Genomic DNA, 22,149 nt, shown 5'->3' on the forward strand with positions numbered 1-22,149 from the left:
TTAACCAGCTAACTGTGCCTGCTGGCCGCTGTGGCTCCTGCATCTAAAACTGTGGTTGCCAAACTAGCCCATGGGCCATATTTGGCTGATGGTCTGTTTTGGTGTGGTGAACGTGAAATGGGCTTCTTTTTTTTTTTGCTGCGCTGGGTCTTCACTGTGGCACGTGGGCTTCAGTAGTTGCAGTGTGTGGGCTTAGTTGCCCCATGGCATGTGGGATCTTAGTTCCCTGACCAGGGATCGAACCCACATCCCCTGCATTGGAAGGTGGATTCTTAACCACTGGACCACCAGGGAAGTCCCAAGAGTCTTACATTTTTTAGGGGCTGTAAAATCAAAGAATATGTAGCAGAGACTGTATGTGGCCTGCAGAGTCTAGAGATATTTACTACCTGATCCTTTACGAAAGAAGCATGGCCCCGCCGCCCCGATATAAAAGGTGGACGTGCATGGGTGCTAAGTTGCTTCAGTTGTATCCGACTCTGCGACCCTTGGACTGTAGCCCGCCAGGCTCCTCTGTCTATGGGATTCTCCAGGCAAGAATACTGGAGTGGGTTGCCATGCCTTCTTCCAGGGCATCTTCTTGACCCAGGGACCGAACCCGTGTCTCCTGCATTGCAGGTGGATTCTTTACTGCTGAACCAGCAGGGAAGCCCAATATAAAAGGTCCCTAGGACCATCTCCTTCGGAGCTTACATGTAGCCCTAGGAGTTTAAGGCAGGCCTTGCAGTTTATCTTGGCTTGCCTTAGAGGGGCCAAATGCTGGAAGGGGTGCTGGCTGAGGAGGGGCTCCGTGGTTGGAGAGGGGAGCCAGAGCCCAGAGCAGGCTGACAGTCTGAGAGTGGAAGCTGGTTCCTAGACCCAGCTCAGAGCTGGACTTGGCATGGCTCATGGAGACCTTAGTAATATGGACCCTTCCAACCCACAACCTCAGAGACCCTTTGTTCAGTACTCACGGTGTGCAGATGGGGACACTGAGGCCCAGAGTCAGACGTATGTGCTCAGGGTCAGTGTGCAGATTCCAAGCCCAGGGCCGTCTCCTACCTTCCCCGCTGCATTTTGGAAGCCTTCTCGCCCTGCGCAGCCCAGGTCCACGGGCCATTTCCTTGGCTTCTTTGCTCCTTCAGTCGACATTAGTGAAGGGCTGGTGACTCGGTTCACTAGCGCTGGGGTGCAGAGGTGGAGAGGCAGCAAGAAGGGAGGTGGCCTGCTCAGAAAATGTAGCTGGCGACCATGGATGCTCTGGGGCCCTGCGCCGGAAGGCAAGGCTCTGGGGAGGGGCCTGCTTCTAGCAGAGGGAGCAGCGGTCACGGTCTTGGTGTTGGCTGTGTCAGAGAGGAGTGAAGAGACGCAAGTTTGCCCTGGGGTTGCTGTGAGGTGATACAGTAGGAAGCAAGGCTGGAAACAGGATCAGGCCCAGGGCTTGGGGGTCAGTCGGAAGACCACGCCGCGCTGTGTCTTGTAAACAGGGCACGGGTCAGCTGGCTTGGTGTTTCGGCAAGCCCCCTCTGGTTCCCACCAGGAGGGATGGGGGCTGGGCAGAAGCTTATTGGAGTCCATTTAGGTCACAGAGGGAAGTCCATGACCTTCCTGGTGAGGGAGGTCTTCTTGGTCCATGAACCAATTGTGAGTGGGTTTTTCTGGAGCTGCACATTTACTTTTCAAGTTTAAAATTTTATTTTTAATTTACTTAAAAAAACAATAATTTCAGGGCTTCCCTGGTGTTCCAGTGGCTAAGACTCCATGCTCCCAAAGCAGGGGGCCCAGGTGTGTTCCCTGGTCAGGGAACTAGATCCCACATGCCGCAACTAAGACCCGGCAGAGCCAAATAAATAATTAATAAAAAAATAATTTGACTTAATTAAGTATTTTTGGCCACTCTGGGTCTTTGTTGCTTTGCTCGGGCTTTCTCTAGTTGCTCCGAGAGGGGGCTATTCTTCATTGCAATGCGAGGGCTTCTCATGGCGGTGGGTTCCCTTGTTGCAGCTCGCGGGCTCTAGGCACATGGGTTTCAGTAGCTGTGGTTCACAGGCTTAGTTGCTCCGAGGCATGTGGAATCTAACCAGACCACGGTTTGAACCCGTGTCCCGTGCATTGACAGTCAGATTCTTAGCCACTGTGCCACCAGGGAAGTCCTATCTTAAACTTTTAAATTTCCATAAGGAAACAGGCTGTCCTTCCTGTCGGCCGTGAGGAGGCTTGCAGCAGGATTCTTACCCAAGTCCAGGGACTGATAGAAGGCAACAGATTGAATTGCTGCTGACCTCTGACTGAGGCAGTTTCTTCAATTCACAGGAGGCCAAGCCAAAACCAAGCCCACTATGCTAATAGCCTGGCTATACTTTGTCACATATATTTTTATGTTGCATTGCGATCATTGTAGATATCTCTAAATGTAGTTTATGCCCATCACTATTTCAAAAGCCTGGTGGTTATTAGGCCCATTGTTATTAGATCTTGTGTGATTTAGTGTGTTGATAAGATTGTGTGTGTGTGATGAATTTGATTTTTAGTATTTTTTTTATTTTTAGTATTTGATAATAATTATTTTTTTCTTTGTGAAATCTGTTTATTTATTTAATTTCTTTATTATTTTGGCTGCACTACTCAGCTTGAGGGATCTTAGTTCCCCAACCAGGGATTGAACCCAGGCCCTCAACAGTGAAAGCGTGAAGTCCTAACCACTGGACTGCCAGGAAATTCCTGCTTTTTAGTATTTTGTTGACTACGTTTTAATATGATTGGTTTCCTTGTAATTCTAGCTTTTAGTCTCAGCATTTAAAGCCTTCATTATGAGAAGGGGTGCACAGTAACAGTCCATCCCTCTCCCCTCAAATCCTCAACCTGGCTGCAGCCCTTACACATGTTCAAATGTAGCTTTTCTTCTGGAAACTTCCTGGGGCAGGGATGGTGCCCACTTATTTGCTCCCAAGATTGTAGCATCAAGCCCAGCCAGGGGCATGTGCTTAATTCCTGTGTGTTTCATTGACCTGGAATGAAGTGGTTTGGCAGAACCGGCCAACAGACCCTGGTCTCTTGAACTCTGCCTGCAACTTCACCAAGCTTACCATTAGTGGTCCCCCATTCGAGGTTAGAAGCCTGCCTCTGAGACTGATTCGTGGGTCTGGGGCCCCTCTGCTCCCTGCCCCACCCTGCTGGACCCCTAGTGTTCTATGCGACGTGTTTCCAGGTCTCCAAACCACCACACCTCCCAGGCCCCAGGCATTTCCAACTGGAAGAAAGTGTCTTCAAAACCACAGTGCCTTGTGGTGCTTAGAGCTTCCCCGTGCCTTGTCATCCAAAACTCTGGGAGCTTGCTTCTGCTCCTCCCATTCATCACTTTGTAAACACAAAAAAGCTGAGCTTTTGGAAGCCAGTCAAGTCACACATCAGACAAGAGAGTAAAGCCACAATGAACCAATTTAAACGCCTGCACATTCTAACGCGCTTTTCAAAGGAAGCTTTCAGAGGCAGGGTGTGGCTGCAGGGAACATATTAAGTTGTTAGAAAAACATCAAAACAGCTCTGAAGGAGAAGCAACAGGTTGGGAGACTGAGCTCTGGGAGCCCAGGTCCCAGAGGAAAGCCCACCCTGGATCCCCCACTGCCTTCCCCTTGTCCAGCGTGCATCTTGCCATCTGATGGCGGAGCTCCCAGTGCAGGGCCGGGGTGGGGCAGGATGCCCAGATTCCCAGTTAACCCCTGTTGAACAACCGACTGATAATTGAGAAACAACAAACAACAGGCATCTCAAGTGAATGATTTTAGTGTTTTTCTATATATGTTGTTGTTTAGTCACTAAGTCCTGTCCGACTCTTTTGCGACCCCATAGACTGTAGCCCACCAAGCTCCTCTGTCCATGGGATTTTTCTAGGCAAGAATACTGGAGTGGGTTGCCATTTCCTTCTCCCTGGGATGTTCCTAACCCAAGGACTGAACCCTTGTCTCCTGCATTGCAGGTGGATTTTTTACCAAATGAGCCACCAGGGAAGTTATGTGTGCAAGAATCCGGGGTCATGGAAATTTTCCCTTAGATATACATCATATCTAGGGACCAGTACAATGCAAATACTTCCTGTTTTTCTTCATCCTGAAGTCTCCTCTTCAGGGTGCACTGAGGGAGGGAGTCCCCTCAGGTGGGTGACCACAGTGGCTGACGCTTGATGTTTGTAGAACTGGAATGATGAGCTACATTCTTTCCTTTACAGTACTGAGTCTGGGAGGAGCTGTGTGGGCTGGAGTCAGCTGGAGGAGGCTGACTGCCCTGTCAGCTTCTCACTTAGCCTTGAGCTGGTGATTATAAGCTGAGTCCCAGGGCCCCAGGGCCAGAGTCACCTGCTGCAGTACGAGCAGAGACAGCGGCAGCTGTGGGGGCAGCATGCTAGCCAGGGGGCTTCCCCTCCGCTCAGCCCTGGTCAAAGCCTGCCCACCCGTCCTGAGCACAGGGAGGGAGGGCTGGGGCCACCACAGGGTGGGCATTGGAGAGGGAGCTGGCATCTCCACAAAGACCCCTCGCCCCTACAGTGAGATCCCCTCCCCTGGTGACAATGGCTGGCTTAACCTCTACCATTTCTGGAGGGAGAAGGGCTCACAGAGAATCCACTTTCGCCACATCGAGAACTTCCAGAAGTATGGCCCCATTTACAGGTAAGCCTGGCAGAGGATTGGGGCTGGCGGGATAGGGAAGCCTGTGGTGGCCCCCTCCGTGAAAGGTCTGCCCTCCCCTTCCAGGCTCTGGTTCACCTCTGACTTTATTTCTTCCTGCCTGGCGGTGGCAGGAGTAGAGTTAATGCTTCCCAGACAGTGGGTTCACTTCCCAGCCCTGAGGCCTCAACAGTCCCCGGGCTCTACACCCTTAGAAACTTTGGGGAGGTGGGGAGGCCAAGAAAATAAGCCCCGGTACCTCCATTATCTGCAGGACACTTTGCAAGGTGTGGTTGTCATCCCCATTTTCAGAGGAGAAGGAAGTTCAGAGAGGTTAGGACTCTAGCCCTGATCACTCAGCTAGAAGACCGTCCTGCTAGGGTGCTGGTCTTGTCTCCCCTTGGCCTGTGGGGCTCTGAGTGGCTGATCGGTCCCTTCCGCTAGGCCTGGCTGCTGTCCCTCTTCCCCAAACATCTGCCTTGCTTCCAGCCAGGAGGGAGACCCTTTGGTCTTTTGGCCTCGCTGTACCCCACCTTCTTGCCCTGGGGTGGGGGTGAGGTCTGGGGGCTGCCCTTCGGAGGGAGGCCCCACTTGTTCCGGTTTAGCAGTTTCTAAGGTAGGTGGGCTTCAAGAGACATTTGGGTTCCTTTCTGAGAGCATAGGTGAGGGGGATTAGAGGTGGCAAGGGTGATGGCTGAGGGCAGGGAGGGGATACCAGGAAATATAATGCTTTACTTTTACTTTATTTTTTTTTGGTTGGGGGGATGTACCGCGTGGCCTGTGGGATCTTAGTTCTCTTCAGGGATCGAACCTGTGTCCCCTGCAGTGGGAGCACTGAGCCGTAACCACTGGACTGACAGGGAATTCCCCCTTTTACAGTTATAAGTGCTTTTTTAGAACTGGTTGGAGACAGGGCACCCCTTTAGCCCCAGGCTGAATGTTAGGTTTGGAAGAAGTTTGCTCCTTAGTCTCTCTTCTTTGTCTTTCTGTCTCTTTCTCTCCCTTCTAAGCCTCTCTCCCCAGTCTTACTTCATGGATTTTTTCATTATTCCCTGCTTCCTCCCCTCCTCCTCCTTCCTGTTCCTAGCCCCTTGTAGGAACTCTTTATTTTATAAAGCCCCTATTTTCTGAGTCGCTGTCATCTGAGTCTTGCAACCTGTCCTTAAATTTGGCATTATTCCCAATTCACAGATGGGAAAACTGAGACCCAGAGAGAGGGTCTTGCCAAGGTCACACAGTTCATCAGGGCGAAGCCAGGGCTTGAACCCTGATTGTTTAGCTTCCAGTTCGGGGTGTCAGGCTTCCCAGGGGGCGCTAGTGGTAAAGAATCCACCTGCCAGTGCCGGAGATCCAAGAGATGCAGGTTTGATCCCTGGGTCAGGAAAATCCCCTGGAGGAGGACATGGCAACCCACTCCAGTATTCTTGCCTGGAAATCCCATGGACAGAGAAGCCTGGCGGGCTAGAGTCCATGGGGTTGAAAAGAGTTGGACATGAGTGAGCATGCATATTATTATATTATTCAGGGTGTCAGTATTCTAACTATAGCCTTGAAATAACAAACTTCTAAATGAACATGAGGGATTTCCAAGTTTCATGGACTTTCCCTTAATACAAGTCTATTTCTGTTCTTTATTCAATAGTTTAGAAAAATTGATATCAAATACAATCTCAGTTTTGATAATATTTATGTACCATTCAGAATGCGAATGTATTTATATGCTACTTTGTGTTGTCCTATAACAATGTACCAAGGACTTCTTTTCTCTTTTCTCTCTTTAATATAATTTTAAAAGGCAGCATAGTAGCCCATAGTATGGATAAGGCATATATTTTTCAGCTAGCTTTTAAAAGTGGATATTTAGACCACTCTAGGTTTTTTTTTTTTTTTTTAACTATTAGACATCCTTATACATTTTTTTTTTCTATGAACATTTTCATCCATCAGGCATCACTGATGTCAGATAGCTGCCTTGGGCTAGATTCCCAGAGGTAGAATTGATAATAACAATAGCAGTTCAAGGACTTTGCTTAGCTGTTTTTAATGGAGTCAGTGGTTTGAGGATGTGTGGCAGCTGGAAAAACACTGAGGGGATTTTCTGGGAGGCCATGGTCGGCCAAGGAGACTTGGGGAAGATAGGCCTGGGCTCTGTGGGTTAGTGGCTAAAGCCGTGCTCTCTCCCACTCCCCAGCCTCGCCTTCTCCCCTCCCCCTCCCTCTCCATTCTCAAGGGAGAGGGAGGAAGAGAGGGGAAGGAGGGTAGAGAGAGGGAGAGAATGAGAATTTGGCTTATACTTGTATGCTTTTATATTTTACCTTGAAGCGTATCTTGAATTAACTTTCTTATGCAAAAGGCAGATACAAGTGAGAAGCAGAATTTTCTGTTGTTTCATGACAGTTGTACATTAATACTCTGCAAAGTGCCTTAAGGTATATTTATACCTGGGGCTTGATGTTTTACCTCAGTTTTATTTTAATAGTGACAGAGTACTTTGTTGGGCCTCTAATTCCTGGGGGAGGGTGACCAGTTCCAGAACTTCAATCCTAGAGCTTAGAAGGGACTGCCTGGCCTGGTGTGTGACCTGCCTAGCAAGCTACATGGAGTCACTCTAGTCCAGAGTTACTCCCAGCTGCCATGAAAGTGCCATGTTTCTGAGCTCTGCATAGGTGAGAGGGTGGAGGGTGCTGAGAGTGTAGACACACAGGAAGAATGAACATTGGAGGACCTGATGATCCAGGGGAGGCCCTGGGTAGGGGTGGGCTTGGTCCTGAGGATGTGTAGGAGCCACTGTGATGATAAGATGAGCACGAAGCTGTTACTTAGAGAATGTCTTCCCAGGTGGCACAGTGATAAAGAATCTGCCTGCCAACGCAGGAGACGCGAGAGATGATGGTTCAATCCCTGGGAAGGAAGATCCCTTGGAGGAGGGCATGGCAACCCACTCCAGTATTCTTCCCTGGAGAATTCCATGGACAGAGGAGCCTGGTGGGTTATAGTCCATAAGGTCACAAAGAATCAGACTGAGCACAGATACACACAATAGAGGCCACACTCATAGATTTCATATCATCTTATTCTTCAGCAATCCTGTCAGGCAGGTACTGTATTTATCTCCACTGAAGAAACTGAAACTCAGAGGATGAGACTAAAGTCATACAGTGAGAAACTATGGGCCAGGATCCACTCCCAGCCGGTCTGCTCTGTGCTGTCAGCCGCAAAGTGGTTACAGAGGAGCTGGGTCCTGTGCCCTGATTGTGCAGGGTCTGCAGGACTCTCCTCAGATCCTTACCTCACAGCACCCCTCTTCTGCCCCTCCAGGGAGAAGCTTGGCAATTTGGAGTCAGTTTATATCATTCACCCTGAAGACGTGGCCCATCTCTTCAAGTTCGAGGGATCCTACCCAGAGAGATATGACATCCCACCCTGGCTGGCCTATCACCAGTATCATCAGAAACCCATTGGAGTCCTGTTTAAGTGAGTCCTGGGCTCTCTCCCAGGGAATGGAGGGAGATGCTGGGTGGCTGGAGCAAGGGCAGAGGCTGGGGGTGAGATGCTGGGGCCGTGCTTGTCCTGCCCTTTCTGTTAACAGCTGGGCCTCTAGACAAACCCCTGTCATCTTCCTGCCTCCATCAAACAGATAATGGGGAGGGTGAACTGCCCTGCCAACCTTCAGGAACATGGTCAGGAAGAAGATTTTACTGAGTAATTAAAGACCTTGAAAAGTTCTCATTCATTGGTTCATCCAGTAAGACTCATTTTATTGAGTGCTTCCTATGTGCTAGTCCTGGTGCTGAACTCTGGGTGACAAGTAGGGTGGAGCCCTGCCCCTAGGAGAGTCCCTTATAGTCTAAAGGAGCAGTAAGAAGCATGAAGAAATCAGTGTATCTAAATGCATAGATACCATTTTCCACCAAATTGCTCATCAAAAAAAGAAAATGTGACTGTAACAAGTGTTGATGAGGATATGGAGCAACTAGAGTGCTCCTAGCTTGCTAGTGGGACTGAAAGCTGATGCCACCACTTTGGAAAATGGTTGGACATTACTTCCTGCAGTTGAATGTTTATAAAGCAGCCATTATAAACCCATGCTTATAATGCAGTCATTCTGCTCTCAGGAATATACTCCAAAGAATACCCACACCCCACCCACTGAGATGGATATGTACTAAAATGTTTGCAATGCAGTAGTTCATAATAGCAAAAACTGGGAAATCACCTAAATGCCGAACAGGAGCATGAAAAGAGTGACAGAGGCAGACCCCAGTCAACAAGAACAGACTCCGTGTCTCACACAATACAGATGATACAACAATACAGATGATACTTAGAGATACAAGTTGAGTGAAAAAAAGCAAATCATGACAGCTTTTATAAGAAGTTAAGTTGAAAACAAGCATGCATTTTTATTTTATTATTTTTTTCAACATGCATGTTGAAAAGCATGCATTTTTAAAAAGCACGTTTTGGAAATATATGTTGATCAGATAGTAACGGCACCCCACTCTAGTACTCTTGCCTGGAAAATCCCGTGGACGGAGGAGCCTGGTAGGCTGCAGTCCATGGGGTCGCGAAGAGTCGGACGGGACTGAGCGACTTCACTTTCACTTTTCACTTTCACACATTGGAGAAGGAAGTGGCAACCCACTCCAGTGTTCTTGCCTGGAGAACCCCAGGGACAGGGGAGCCTGGTGGGCTGCTGTCTATGGGGTTGCACAGAGTCGGACACGACTGAAGTGACTTAGCAGCAGCAGCAGCAGATAAAACTATTTACAAAAGCAAATAAGAGATTTAGGTTGGGAGGCAGGGAGGCAGGATGTGGGAGGACTGCGTTGGCATCTGAAAATTATCATCAAGTTTCTAGTATTCAGGTTGGACTGTGAGTTTATAATAACATTCTTGTAAGCATAAAAAGCCCCCAAATAACAAAGAGGGCTTTGCACGGATCTATTTTCAAGAATGGGTGTAAGTTGAGAATAGGAATGGGTATTAACCCAATTCTGGGCACCTGAGGTTCCCCACCAATGAAAGTAATGAGACATTGCGGGTGCAGAGGTTAGTCAGCTGTGCCCATGCAGGGGCCAGAAAAGGTGATGTAGAGGGACCCTTGAATGGTAGGAGGTGAGACTGACCAGGAGGAAGTGGAAGTGGTGGGGAGGGCAGGCCTGCAGCAGAGGCCAAGACTACAGGGCTTGACAGTTACTTAAAGGCTCTAAGAATAGGATTTCCATCTTGTTTAAAGCAGCAGCAGCAGCAGCAGCAGAGGGAGTAGAGCATGGTTGGGGGTTTGATCTTCACCCTTTTTTTTTTTCCTGTCACACAAGCCTTCCTATTCCCTCCCCTCTGTCCTGCCCAGGCCAGGCAGAAGCTGGGAAGAGGGGAGGGCAGGGAGGGCTGTGGATGTGAGCGCTGGACTTTGAGCTGTGGCTCAGCCTCCTGGGAAAGCCTAGTCAGCCCCCTCTGTATTTGCCAGGCCTGGGGTTTGTGACCATGAGGGCCCGATGGCCCATGTTTTCTCAGGAAGTCAGGAACCTGGAAGAAAGACAGGGTGGTCCTGAACACGGAGGTGATGGCTCCAGAGGCAATAAAGAACTTCATCCCACTGCTGAATCCAGTGTCTCAGGACTTCGTCAGCCTCCTGCACAAGCGCATCAAGCAGCAGGGCTCCGGAAAGTTTGTAGGGGACATCAAGGAAGACCTGTTTCACTTTGCCTTTGAGTGTAAGGAACTTGAACCTACCTGACCACAGTCCTGGGGATGGGAGAACCCAGCATCTCACCTTGAGACCCAGAATAGACTCCGAAGAAGTGTCAGGATTGGTTTCTGGGAGGAGCCGCTGAACACATTCTCTGTCATCAACTACCGGGGGGAGAGCTGCACGCTCTCATCTGATTCATGATATGGAGGCAAGAATTTGTAGAATGTGGGTCCCTGTCGCCCCTTTTCTCCAAAAGCCAGGGTTTGACTTGGCCTTTCATTCAGCAAATCTCTCTCTCTTGGGACAGAGACCTTCCCTTCGAAGTCTGGGAGGGGAGGGGAGGGTTAGGTGGGTAATTGAAACAGGGTATTGGAGGATGTGTAGGAATTTTCCAGATGGAATAAAGAGGTTGGACAGTGTAGGCAGAGGGAATAGCATATGCAAAGGCCCTGTGGCTTGATGGGGATCACATGGTCACTGCAGGACATTTGGAGTGCCCAGGGTTTGGAATAAAATTCCTGACCCAAGAGGCGGGAAACCTTTGGGGGTTGTTGTGACTTCTTATGACCAGCCAAGTGGGCCCTGGATGGCCAGTTACTGTGGATTGATGTCCCCGCAGGCACCCATCTGACCTGTTCCAGGAAGTATTTAGCCACTCTGGTCAATTATAGATGAGAAGTCTCTCGTCCCAGGAGGAAAGCTGAGAGGCTGCTGGGGGGTGCTGCTGGAAGGGGGATAGAGCAGTTTCCTCCCCGTTTGAGCCTTTTCTCAGCTGTGCTGGAGGCTCTGCCTCCCACTCGAGGGATCCCTTTTTAGGGTCTGTCCCATGACTCTCTGAAGGGCCTGACTGACTGCCACAAAGGCAGTTTTTCTTACTCCTGCAATTTCAGCCCTTTGGGACCCAGCTCTCAGTTTCTTTACTGAAGGAGGCTGAGGTTGGATGCAAGGGCTCCCATGTGTTGGGGAGGGGGCGATGGTTTCCTGGGAGCTGAGGCTCTCAGATGGTCAGGTTGGATGAGATTCTCCAATTTTGCAGCCATCACCAATGTCATGTTTGGGGAGCGCCTGGGGATGCTGGAGGAGACAGTGAACACCGAGGCCCAGAAGTTCATTGATGCCGTCTACAAGATGTTCCATACCAGTGTCCCTCTGCTCAACGTCCCTCCAGAACTGTACCGTCTGTTCAGAGCCAAGACTTGGAGGGACCATGTAGCTGCATGGGACACAATTTTCAATAAAGGTGAGGGCTGTACCCTGGGCAGTCATAGGTGGAAGCCAGGAGACCCCTGTCTGCCTCTGGAGATGGGAAATCCAGGCCTGGGTTGGAGGGTTGAGGGTTGGGGGAGCGGGGAGAAAGACACAGAGGGAGAGAGAAAGTCATTTGGGAGCCTCAGACCTTGGCCTGCTGCTTTGTCCCAAGTTATGACTTGCCATGTAGAAAACCCATGGATGGCCATCGGGAAGGCCCAGGAACCCCTGAATATGGTTGGCAGAAAGCTGACTCCGGGGGATGATCAGATTTTTCTGGAGAAAGAGGATTAAAGAAGTCTGTCATATTCTTCCAAGGAGCCCGGGATTCCCAACATGGGTTAAAGACCAGCATTTCAGACATGGCTGTGCTTGGTGACAGAGCAGGGCTTCGGTGACAGGGATTCGTAAAGGGTGGAGAAGGCTGACTGGGATGTGGTGATGATGCCAGGTCTGGAGTTAAATCCTGCCTCTGCCCTGACACCCTTGTGACCTTGTGCAAGTTATCATCTTAGATGGACTTCTGTTTCCTTATCTGTAAAATGGGCATGATAGCACTTACCCTAAATAATAATTAAAAAAAAAACCACAACAGGTATGAGGAACTTTATAGAGCATGCTCCTCAGAGAAACAGCAGCCAAGAAAGTGCAGGGCTCCAGAATCCTCAAGCCCTTGTGCTCCTTCTTGCCCCTCTGTAGAGAGCCTCGCTGCTTTTTCTTTTTTTTGGCCACCTTGAAACATGTGGGATCTTATTCCCCTGCCCAGGGATTGACTCTGTGCCCTCTGCAGTAGAAGCATGGATTTTAACCGCTGCACAGCCAGGGAAATTCCTGGCCTCCCTCTGTTTTCTTTCTTCCTGCCCCACAGCTGAAAAATACACTGAGATCTTCTACCAGGACCTGAGAAGGAAAACAGAATTTAGGAATTACCCAGGCATCCTCTACCGCCTCCTGAAAAGTGAGAAGATGCTCTTGGAGGATGTCAAGGCCAATATTACGGAGATGCTGGCAGGGGGTGTGGACACGGTGAGGACCCAGTGAGGAGGCTGTAGGGGTATATCCGGTCCCTTCCTGTGGCCCTTCCCCACAGCCTTCCTCATTGTCTGAAACCCCTGTCCATGAGGGCTCCATCTCCTCCTCCTGACCCCACTTCCTAGATGCTAATCTTCTAGGAGGGCGAGCTCAAGTCAGTCATCCACTGAGCATGCCTTGAGGCTGATCCACCTTTTTTTCTTTGCCAGTGAAGAGGGGGTGACACGATACAGGTGGGTGACACAGCTTACTCGGTATCAGGAAGGCAGGCGGGATCTCAGAGAAGCTGGGAGCCAACCAGTGGAATTTGCCCTGGGCTTGCCCTCCATGTCTTTTTGTTGCCTTCCATGCCCCCTCCTCCAGACCTCAGTCCCCCTTGATGTCCCCAGTGTCTGAAGGCATCATGCATGGTGTCTCCCAGAGGTCCACAGGCAGAATAATATCCAAGAAACTTCTTTTTTAGTATTTATTTTCTTGTATTAATTTGGCTGTGTCAGGACTTGGTTGTGGCACGTGGATCTTTAGCTGTGGCCTGTAGGGTCTGGTTCCCTGACCAGGGATTGAACCCAGACCCTCTGCACTGGGAACGTGGAGTCCTAACCATTAGACCTTCAGGGAAGTCCCAGAAGCTTCTGTTCTTGAATGTCAAAACTTCTCTGTCCTGTGTGCCTTCCCTTTTCCTAAACCTTAAACTTCCTCAAGCCAATGTGATGGTGAGGGTTAATTCATTAGCGTTTCTTGATTGCTAGTTACGATTCAGGCCCCAAGACTATAAAGTTGAATACAGCAGACCTCAAATATCCTAAATGGCTCAGACAGGAAGCGTGTATAAGTTTGTGAGAGGTGCCATGACAAAGTAGTACAGACTGGGTGACTTAAACCACAAAAGTGTAGTGTCTCATAATTCTGGATCAACGTATCAGCAAGGTTGCTTTCTTCTGAAGCCCCTCTGCCTGGCTTGTTGATGGCTGTCTTCTTTCTACATCTTCACATGATTTTCCTTACTTCCTTCTTTTTCTTTTCAAAAAAATATTTGTTTGGTTGAGCCAGGTCTTAGTGGCAGCATGCAGGATCTTTAGTTGCAGCATTTGAATTCTGATTCCACGCTCTCAATGTAGGGGGCCTGGATTCGATCCTTGGTTGGGAAACAAGATCCCACATACCTCAACTAAGAGTTCCTGTGCTGCAACTAACACTCCCTTTTCTTCTTACACGGACACCAATCCTATTTGATTAGGGACCCCCCCCCATATGACCTCATTTTACCTTGTTTAGTAGCTAAGTTGTGTCCGCCTCTTTTGCAACCCCATGGACTGCAGCCTGCCAGGCTCCTCTGTCCACGGGATTTCCCAGGCAAAAATACTGGAGTGGGTTGCCATTTCCTCCTCCAGGGGATCTTCCTGACTCAGGGATCGAACGGTGCCTCCTGCATTGGTAGGCGGATTCTATACTGCTGAGCTACCAGGGAAGCTCTCGTTTCACCTTAATTATCTTATTAAAGGCCCTATCTCCAAATACAGTCACACTGTGAGGTGCTGGGGGTTATGACTTCAACATATGAATTTGGGAGGGACACAGTTCAGCCTAGGACAAGGAGGCAGCCTGGGCCCAGACGACCACCTCTTCACCTTAAAGGGCTGGATGATGAGGTACTGGATACTGACAGTGCTAAGAAGAGGGGAGAGACCAATGTGGCCTTACAGGACAAGGAGAGCACTCCACAGAGTACAGGCAACTTGTCTTCCCTCTTGTGCCAGGAGGAGAGAGAGGAAATAGCATTTCAGGACTGGGGAGAAGCAGGTGACAGAGCCCCTGGGTGAATAACTTCATTTCCTAGGTATTCTATGTACACTGTGCTCTAACCTCTAATGCAGGAGTTTCCATTCCTGGGCTGCAGATGGAGGCTTTGAGCATATTTTAAACATAGTTCATTGTCCGTCATGTAAAAGGGATCCCCCCTAAAAGCTCACCTGCACCAGAGCAGCTGTTATTCTTGGGTAACATTTATTAAGCAAGCACTATACAGCAAGCAGGATCCTAAGCTTTTCACATTAACTCTTTTAACCCGTTTAGCATTCACAAACAACACTCTGCAGTATTTTACTGTTCCCCTTTGTTGAGATGAGGAAACTGGGGCACAGAGAGGTTAAGGAACTTCATTAAGGTCACACAACCAGTAATTCAGGTGAAAGTGAAAAGTGAAAGTGAAAGTCACTCAGTCGTGTCTGACTCTTTTCCACCCCTTGGACTATATAGCTCACCAGGCTTCTCTGTCCATGGAATTCTCCAGGCAATAATACTGGAGTGGGTAGCCGTTCCCCTCTCCAGGGATCGAACCCAGGTCTCGTGCATTGCAGGCAGATTCTTTTACCATTTGAGCCACCAGGGAAGCCCTAACTTAGTTGAATACAGCCAGTAGTCCCTCTCCTCATCCTGCAAAAGCCATGTCGGTCTCTCCTCTTTTCTCAGTGTTGTCAGTACCTGATGCCTCGTCACCAGCCCTGTTACTTATTAAACAAGTATCTCCTGAGTACCCACGCTGTGTCAGGCCTTGGAAGAAATGAGACAATTACATGCATTTGATCTGAGCCTTGAGGGAGGGGTACACACCTGCTTCCTAGGCTGGGGAAGGGAACTGTAGGAAAAGGGAACAGCATGAGGAAGATTTCTGGGCTTCAGGAACTGTGTGTGGCTCAGGGTGGTTGGAGCATGCTGGAGAGAGGTGGCAGTGGGCTGGGAGCAACTGGCAGGTGTTAGAGGGGGTCCATGGGTCTGGTCACAGCCTCTGGACTTGATCTGGGGACTCCAGGGATCCAGGCAAGAATTTCAAGCTGGGAAGTGACTGGACGGCATTTTTCACAATTGCTTCCACTGGGAGGAAGTAGAAGCACGTCCAAACCTTTTGGACCAAAATATGATCCTTGGCAAGTTAATATGCCAACACCGTGTGTCTAGCTCTAGGTCATATTCCAGTTCCATCACTGAAGAATCTGTACTATGGGGCCTGAGGAGGATCACTCATACCTCCAGTGAAAGTTAACACTCACTACATTAGCCCTGAGATTAGCTGGTCAGTCTCAGTATAGACCACATGCTAATTGCAACTCTGACATAAAACAGGTCTGGTTGTTCTGGTTTCAGCATTTTTGAGCCTCACTTTATGCTATACTACTATAGGCAGATGCTACATTTAGGGGGAAGTTCTACTGGGGAGCTGCTGCTGCTGCTAAGTCACTTCAGTCATGTCTGACTCTGTGTGACCCCATAGACGGCAGCCCACCAGGCTCCCCCATCCCTGGGATTCTCCAGGCAAGAACACTGGAGTGGGTTGCCATTTCCTTCTCCAATGCATGAAAGTGAAAAGTGAAAGTGAAGTCGCTCAGTCGTGTCCGACCCTCAGCGACCCCATGGACTGCAGCCTACCATGCTCCTGCGTCCATGGGATTTTCCAGGCAGGAGTACTGGAGTGGGGTGCCATTGCCTTCTCTGCTACTGGGGAGAGGGCTGCTCATTTAATAGGCATTTCAAGAGGAATGGCAGTCATCAGGAGTACAACCATTACAGAAGTAGGATTTGGCCTCTTAAGGCCTCTGGAGTCCTTTGGAAGAAGGCATTAGTTATATGGCTGACCCTCTACTGGTGGGGAAGATGGGAGGGCTCTGGTGACATGAGTGGGGAGGGCAGGGATAAGTGCTGCCCCAAACATTCCTGCTTGGACCACAAGAAAAGCTTCTTGGACATTTGCCTTTAAAAAAATTTTTTTTAAATTATTTATTTGGCTGCACCAGGTCTTTGTTGCAGCATGCAGGATCTAGTTCCCTGACTAGGGCTTGAACCTGGGCCACCCCTGCTTTGAGAATGCAGAGTCTTAGCCGCCAGACCACCAGGGAAGTCCTGACATTTGCCTTCTGAATTGTGTTTTGCTTGTGTGGATAGTGGTTTCTGGATCCCTGGACGAGGGTGAGGGAAAGTGTTTGGCAATGAAAATTTAGCATGGGTCTAGATGCCCCATGAGTAACCAGCCCTCTGGGTTTTCTGCACCCCCACACTCTCCACCAGACATCCATGACATTGCAATGGCACTTGTACGAGATGGCACGCAGCCTGAAAGTGCAGGAGATGCTGCGGGAGGAGGTTCTGAATGCCCGACGCCAGGCAGAGGGAGACATAAGCAAGATGCTGCAAATGGTCCCACTTCTCAAAGCTAGCATCAAGGAGACGCTGAGGCAAGCCCACTCCCACCTATGCCTGCCCCGCCCCACCCCACCCCCTCAAATCCCTGGGCAGGGACAGGGTGCTGCCTGAGCACAGGGTTACAAGGATGGGCTGGTGGAGAAGATGGGTAGCAGGAAGTGAGGAGTCTGGGGAAGACAGCTGGGAATGGGGAGGAGGGGTCCTGCCTCCAGACCACCACACCCCGCCAGGGTGTGCAGCTGGAGCTGAGCTGCCATGCTGGGGGCCGGGCCTCTGTCCAGGCCTTGGGGCATCAGCTTCTGAATGCTTTTCACTGGCAGACTCCACCCCATCTCCGTGACCCTGCAGAGATACCCTGAAAGTGACTTGGTTCTTCAAGATTACCTGATTCCTGCCAAGGTAGGTGTGGAAAGAAGGCTGCAGGCTCTGTCAGTCAGACAGGGGAGGCCAGGGGTGGACTGCAATTGCATAAGATAGTGGCAAGGGGGGCTTCTGTCCTGCCTTTCTTCCTGGGGCTGGCTGGTGGGGTCCTTGGCAGCAGTGGTCCCAGTGTGAATGAAGGGCAGAGGGGATGGTCACAGTGGATGGTGGTTTTGGGATGTTGCTGGACTTCTAGGTTAGGAGGGAGATTCCATGGGCTGCCTGGGTTTCTGAGGGTCCTCTGGGACTGAGGAAAGGGGCAGGACAATCCCTTGGCCCGTCCCCAGCCTAGTGTCTTCGGTGGTACGCATTGGATGGGCGAGGCTCAGGGAGAGGTGGGGCCTTATTCAAGATCACATAGTGGGTATTATGCTGTGCTGGTATTGTTCCCGGCTGTGAGGAGGTAAGGCCTATTCAGACCTCGGCTCACCTTGTCCTCAGACACTGGTGCAAGTGGCCATCTATGCCATGGGCCGAGACCCTGCCTTCTTCTCCAGTCCTGAAAAGTTTGACCCAACCAGGTGGTTGGGTAAAGACAAGGACCTCATCCACTTCCGGAACCTGGGCTTTGGCTGGGGAGTGCGGCAGTGCGTGGGCCGGCGGATCGCCGAGCTGGAGATGACCCTTTTCCTCATCCACGTGAGTCTGACCTGGGGACATCTGTCTCCCGGGACTTGGTCTCCCCTCCCCCACAACCTCCTGCGGTCTCCTTTTGGGGCAAATCCACTCACCATCCACGGGTGCTCCCTGGCCATAAGTTCCCACAGAACTTATGATGGGAGGGGGGTGGGGTGGAAAAGGTTTCATAGAAACCAAAGTGAAAGCCTGAACCAGGGGGACAGAGGGCTAGTGGTATTTTCAGGCTCTGCACAGGGTTCAGTAGGAGCTGGAGGTAGACCCACTTGGAGCATCTCACATCACACGCAACTGCTCCCAGGTGAATGAGCCTGGGCTGGGGGAGACAGACCCACCCCTCCTCTCCCCTAAGCCCACTACCCCTCTTTCTCAGATTCTGGAGAACTTCAAGGTTGAAATGCAGCATATCGGCGATGTGGACACCATATTCAACCTCATCCTGACGCCGGACAAGCCCATCTTCCTTGTCTTCCGGCCCTTCAACCAGGACCCGCCCCAGGCGTGACCGGAGAGGGCGGGCACTGCCCTTTCCACCAATCCAGCTAGCTGGGGTGTGGGAAGACGGTACGAGGGGGTGGGACCATGGAGGTACCCGCACCTCCATTGCTCGCTCAGTCCACACCTCTTGCACCTTTCTGGCTAGGTCTGACCGGATGAAGCTGGCACTCAGGGGTCAGCTGCTTCCGCTCAGCTGAGGCACCTCTGTCTCACCCTACCTCTTCCCCCTCTTCGCCCACCCCATGAAGGCAATAAACGGGTGAACGCTGCCAAGTGCTTTCATTTTCCATCTGACCCCCTAAGGTAGTCATCACTCTTGGAGAGATGCTCTCTGACCCAGGTCAGCAGATAGGTCTGAGTATGAATGGAGAACTGCTGCCCTTGAAGCCATTTCTGCTGGGACCCACCCACCGATAGCAGCTCAGGAGCCAGTAGGCTCCACCTCCCTGTTGTCCCGTTGCTTAGGAGGCAGAGCAGATGGAGGGCTATTCCCATTGCACCGCTGGGGCAGCTGGCATAGGGATAAAGAACTCGGCAGAGTTCTGTTGAGAGAACAGGGCAGCCTGAGAGGTTGTGGGCCAATCCTGGCTCCCGGGGCCCACCTATCATGGGTGAGGCTCCTACAGTGCTCTGCTTGGCTGAGCCTTGGGTGGGAATTCCCTGTGGGGCCATGAGGACTTCCTGCCAAGGGCCAGTGAGAGTCTCGAGCATGATGTCTGGGGATGATGTGGTGAAGAGGACGTGGGTGAGGGGCTGGTGTGAGGTGACTGACTCTGGGAAGAAGAGGCCCGCATGCTTCCTCTACCCCACCTGACCACCCTTCTCTGGACTTCCCCAGGCCTTAACTTCCTGCACCAGTGGGATGGACCCACAGGTCCAAGCTCTGGGCATTAGGCGGGCAGACTGGGGCAGTCTCTGGTGCATTATTTGGACTGCCTGACAATGGTCTCAATTTTAACCCTCTTGGCCCCCTTTGAGTTCTGTGACTCCTAACTTGACCAGGTACCTGATCCTCCCTGGCCCTTGGCTACCCAAGTCCAAGTCAGGCAGACATGGGGGGCTAGTGCTGCTCAGGACAGCAGCCCAGATGGCTTGGCCTCTTCTACCAGGATCTGCAGGTTCTGAATTCACTCTTGGAGCCTTTCTGCTTTTCCTCATCACAATCCTCTTCCTTGTTGTCTTTATCCTTCCTGCTTCCTTTCCTTTCTCCAGGCTTGAGTCAGTTTTGCTTGGAAATGTTAGAGTTGGAGGGCCTTACAGTCACAGATGTTAGCCCAGAGAGGTTGCTTGAGTCACTCAGGGTAACACAGCATGCTTGTAGCTAGAAGCCAGGCCTTCTAACTTTCAGTGGAGGGCTCCTTCTTCTAGCCCCTTCTGTTTTTCTGTCCCTGGATGTGTTTAGACACAACACTACCAGCTCAGCCTATCCCTCGTGAATAGAGTATTTCATACTAATATGTAACTGATTGTCCCAGGCAGGCTTCAAGTCTTTTGCTTCCCAAGAAACAGATAAACCAAACGTGAAATAAAGGATTTTAGATATGATACATGTTGAAGGGCAAGTAGAAAATCCCAGCCTCTCTTACCAGCTGACCTCTGGTGGTCTCAATTCTTTTGGAGGTCTGAATGGGACTTGTCTCCCTGGTTCCTGCTTTGAAAGGCCTCTTCCTTTTCCCTGCCCACCCCTGTCCTGAGTCCACTATGGCATTTGACTCTCTAAAGAGGGTAGCTCCTGGGACAGGCAGAAGGCTATAGGGCTACAGCAGAGGGCCCAGACCCAGAGTGGGGTGTGGAAGGAGGAAGCTTAGGTACCCCAAGCTGCCCTGCTCTGGGAAAGGCGTGGATGCTCACTGACATACAGCATTTAATAAAGTCATTTTAAGGGGGTGGGGCTGAGACTCCAGCACGCAGAGCGGGTGGCCTGCTAGGAGTCAGTCTGTTGAGATTTCGAGAGCTTGTTGAGCTTAGTCTCTGAGCTGGGCATCAAGGGGTCCAACTTGGAGGGTTGCGTTTGGTCCTTGGAAGGGTTCTGTGGTGGCAAAGCGAGATGAAGTGAGTATGCCCCTGCCCCTAGAGGAATGAGTCAATAAAATGCATCTTTCTTGGAAAGTCATGCCTCAGACAATCTGAAATCCAGTGGGTCATAACTTCTCAAATATTTCCAAACTCATTTAACCACAGTAGGTCATACCTAATTTTTCCCAGAGTCTCCAGGGCTCAGTGGGTGAGTCTACTAAGGTAGCCCGGTATTCCTCCCACCCCCCAGCCCCCCATCCTTTTCAGATCTGGTCAGGAGCCAGAAAAGAAGCAAAATATTGATAATTCAAGAGCAGGAGCAATCAGGAGGTTTGCTTTGTGGGGCTGGGTGGCCCAGGGCTGAGCTTGAGGGGCCTATTTGTTCTTGGGAAGCTGGCGAGGTTTCTCTCTGGCAGCACGATCCCATCTCTGGCAGGTCTGCAGCACTGCACTTGTCCGAGAAAGGCATGTTCACGGGGGAATCTTAGGCACTGTGTGGTGGGGTGGGGCCACAGCTACTCTGCCCATGAGCAAATCCAGTCCTAAGGTACAGCCAGTGCCAGGGCATTCGAGAAATGCCCTGTGGGCAACCTGTCAACCACAGCCACCTCATTGGTGATACTCATCACTACCTGAAGGGGAGGACATGTCTTGGCAGGATTCACTGCCCCTTAGACTAGGGGCATTGAGATGGGGCAAGAGCTTCAGCTGGTAACTGAGCAGAAGCTGAGCCTGGGTCTTCTGTACCAGCCAGGAAGCAGGATCGCCTGGACAGTTTTTCTCAGGGTCTAGTGACTCTGGAGGTGGGGTGGCTGCCAGACTCACCACCTGAGCCCCAAGAAGCTCCCCCATGGGGATCACTCACGGGCATGTCTGTGGCGACCATGTTGGAAGGGTGCCGCAAACCATATTCTTGTTCCTGCAGCCGTGTGGCCAAGTCCTGCTTCTCTCGTCCCCAGCGCCGAGCTGAGTCCTCTAACTATAGACATGAAGAGGCATAGATGGAGAACCATTAGGCAGCATGGCCCCTCCCTGAGAGCTAGGACAGCCTACCTGAGCCTGCTCTTTGGGGAAAAAGCAAAACCCCGGTTCATGTGGGCTAGCTACTACCTTCCCAAGAGACCTCAGGGTGACAAGAGTGGGTGAAGAGGGACTAAGTGACAGCTTGACTATGACTGATGGATCTTCTCTTAGTTTCACCAGCAGACTGAGCCCAGACACTATTACAATGGGTCCAACCAATCCTCCATCACAGGGCTCCAGCCCTCCTTGTACGTACGGGAAGCCCTGTCTCACCTCTACCACTGTCATGAGTTGAGCTCCCAAACTCCTCATTCACTGAGCCCCAAACCTGATCACACAGGGAGCCCTGATCCTGATCACAAAGTGAAAGCCAAAGTCGCTCAGTTGTGTCCAACTCTTTGCAGCTCCATGGACTGTAGCCTACCAGGCTCCTCTGTCCATGGAATTCTCCAGGCAAGCATACTGGAGTGGGTAGTTGTTCCCTTCTCCAGGGGATCTTCCCGACCCAGGGATTGAACCCAGGTCTCGCCACCAAGGAAGCCCCCTTGGTCACAAATGGAGCCCCAACTCTCCTGACACACAGATCCCAGACCCTCCTCACAAACTGAGCCACCACCCTGATCACACATGGAGCATGGCCCCAGTCACACACCAAACTTGGACCCTGGTCCAAGTGGAGCCCTGACCCCGGATGCAGACTGAACCCTGACCCTCCTCACTGAGTGCAGACGTGGTCACACAGGGAGC

General features: G+C 50.9%; 2 protein-coding genes across 2 annotated transcripts in view; one reads left to right on the top strand and one right to left on the bottom strand.

Annotated features, from left to right (window-relative positions):
• The first annotated feature begins 4,374 nt into the window (after nt 1-4,374).
• On the top strand, nt 4,375-18,632 carry LOC129634291 (cholesterol side-chain cleavage enzyme, mitochondrial). The gene is made up of 9 exons (XM_055556388.1): nt 4,375-4,643; nt 7,959-8,114; nt 10,158-10,357; nt 11,372-11,575; nt 12,452-12,609; nt 16,675-16,841; nt 17,130-17,208; nt 17,671-17,868; nt 18,239-18,632. Exons 1-9 carry the CDS (start codon nt 4,375-4,377, stop codon nt 18,368-18,370), a joined length of 1,563 nt encoding a protein of 520 aa, XP_055412363.1. The 3' UTR covers nt 18,371-18,632.
• Nucleotides 18,633-20,225: 1,593 nt separating this feature from the next.
• The window catches only part of CCDC33 (coiled-coil domain containing 33), a 126,193-nt gene continuing 124,269 nt past the window's right edge, over nt 20,226-22,149 (bottom strand). Inside the window, 2 exon segments of the mRNA XM_055555886.1 lie at nt 20,226-20,380; nt 21,224-21,358. Coding sequence (XP_055411861.1) covers nt 20,288-20,380; nt 21,224-21,358 — 228 coding nt within the window. The 3' untranslated portion in view covers nt 20,226-20,287.

This window comes from Bubalus kerabau, chromosome 19 (assembly GCF_029407905.1).
Source record: "Bubalus kerabau isolate K-KA32 ecotype Philippines breed swamp buffalo chromosome 19, PCC_UOA_SB_1v2, whole genome shotgun sequence".
In the NCBI taxonomy this organism is placed as follows: Eukaryota; Metazoa; Chordata; class Mammalia; order Artiodactyla; family Bovidae; genus Bubalus; species Bubalus kerabau.

Bases quoted from the DNA above. Each gene is read 5' to 3' on its own strand.
- LOC129634291 (XM_055556388.1), top strand. From the start codon at position 4,375: ATGCTAGCCAGGGGGCTTCCCCTCCGCTCAGCCCTGGTCAAAGCCTGC. The intron at 4,644-7,958 runs GTAAGCCTGGCA...CTGCCCCTCCAG, and splicing joins AAGTATGGCCCCATTTACAG to GGAGAAGCTTGGCAATTTGG. The intron at 10,358-11,371 runs GTAAGGAACTTG...CCAATTTTGCAG, and splicing joins GTTTCACTTTGCCTTTGAGT to CCATCACCAATGTCATGTTT.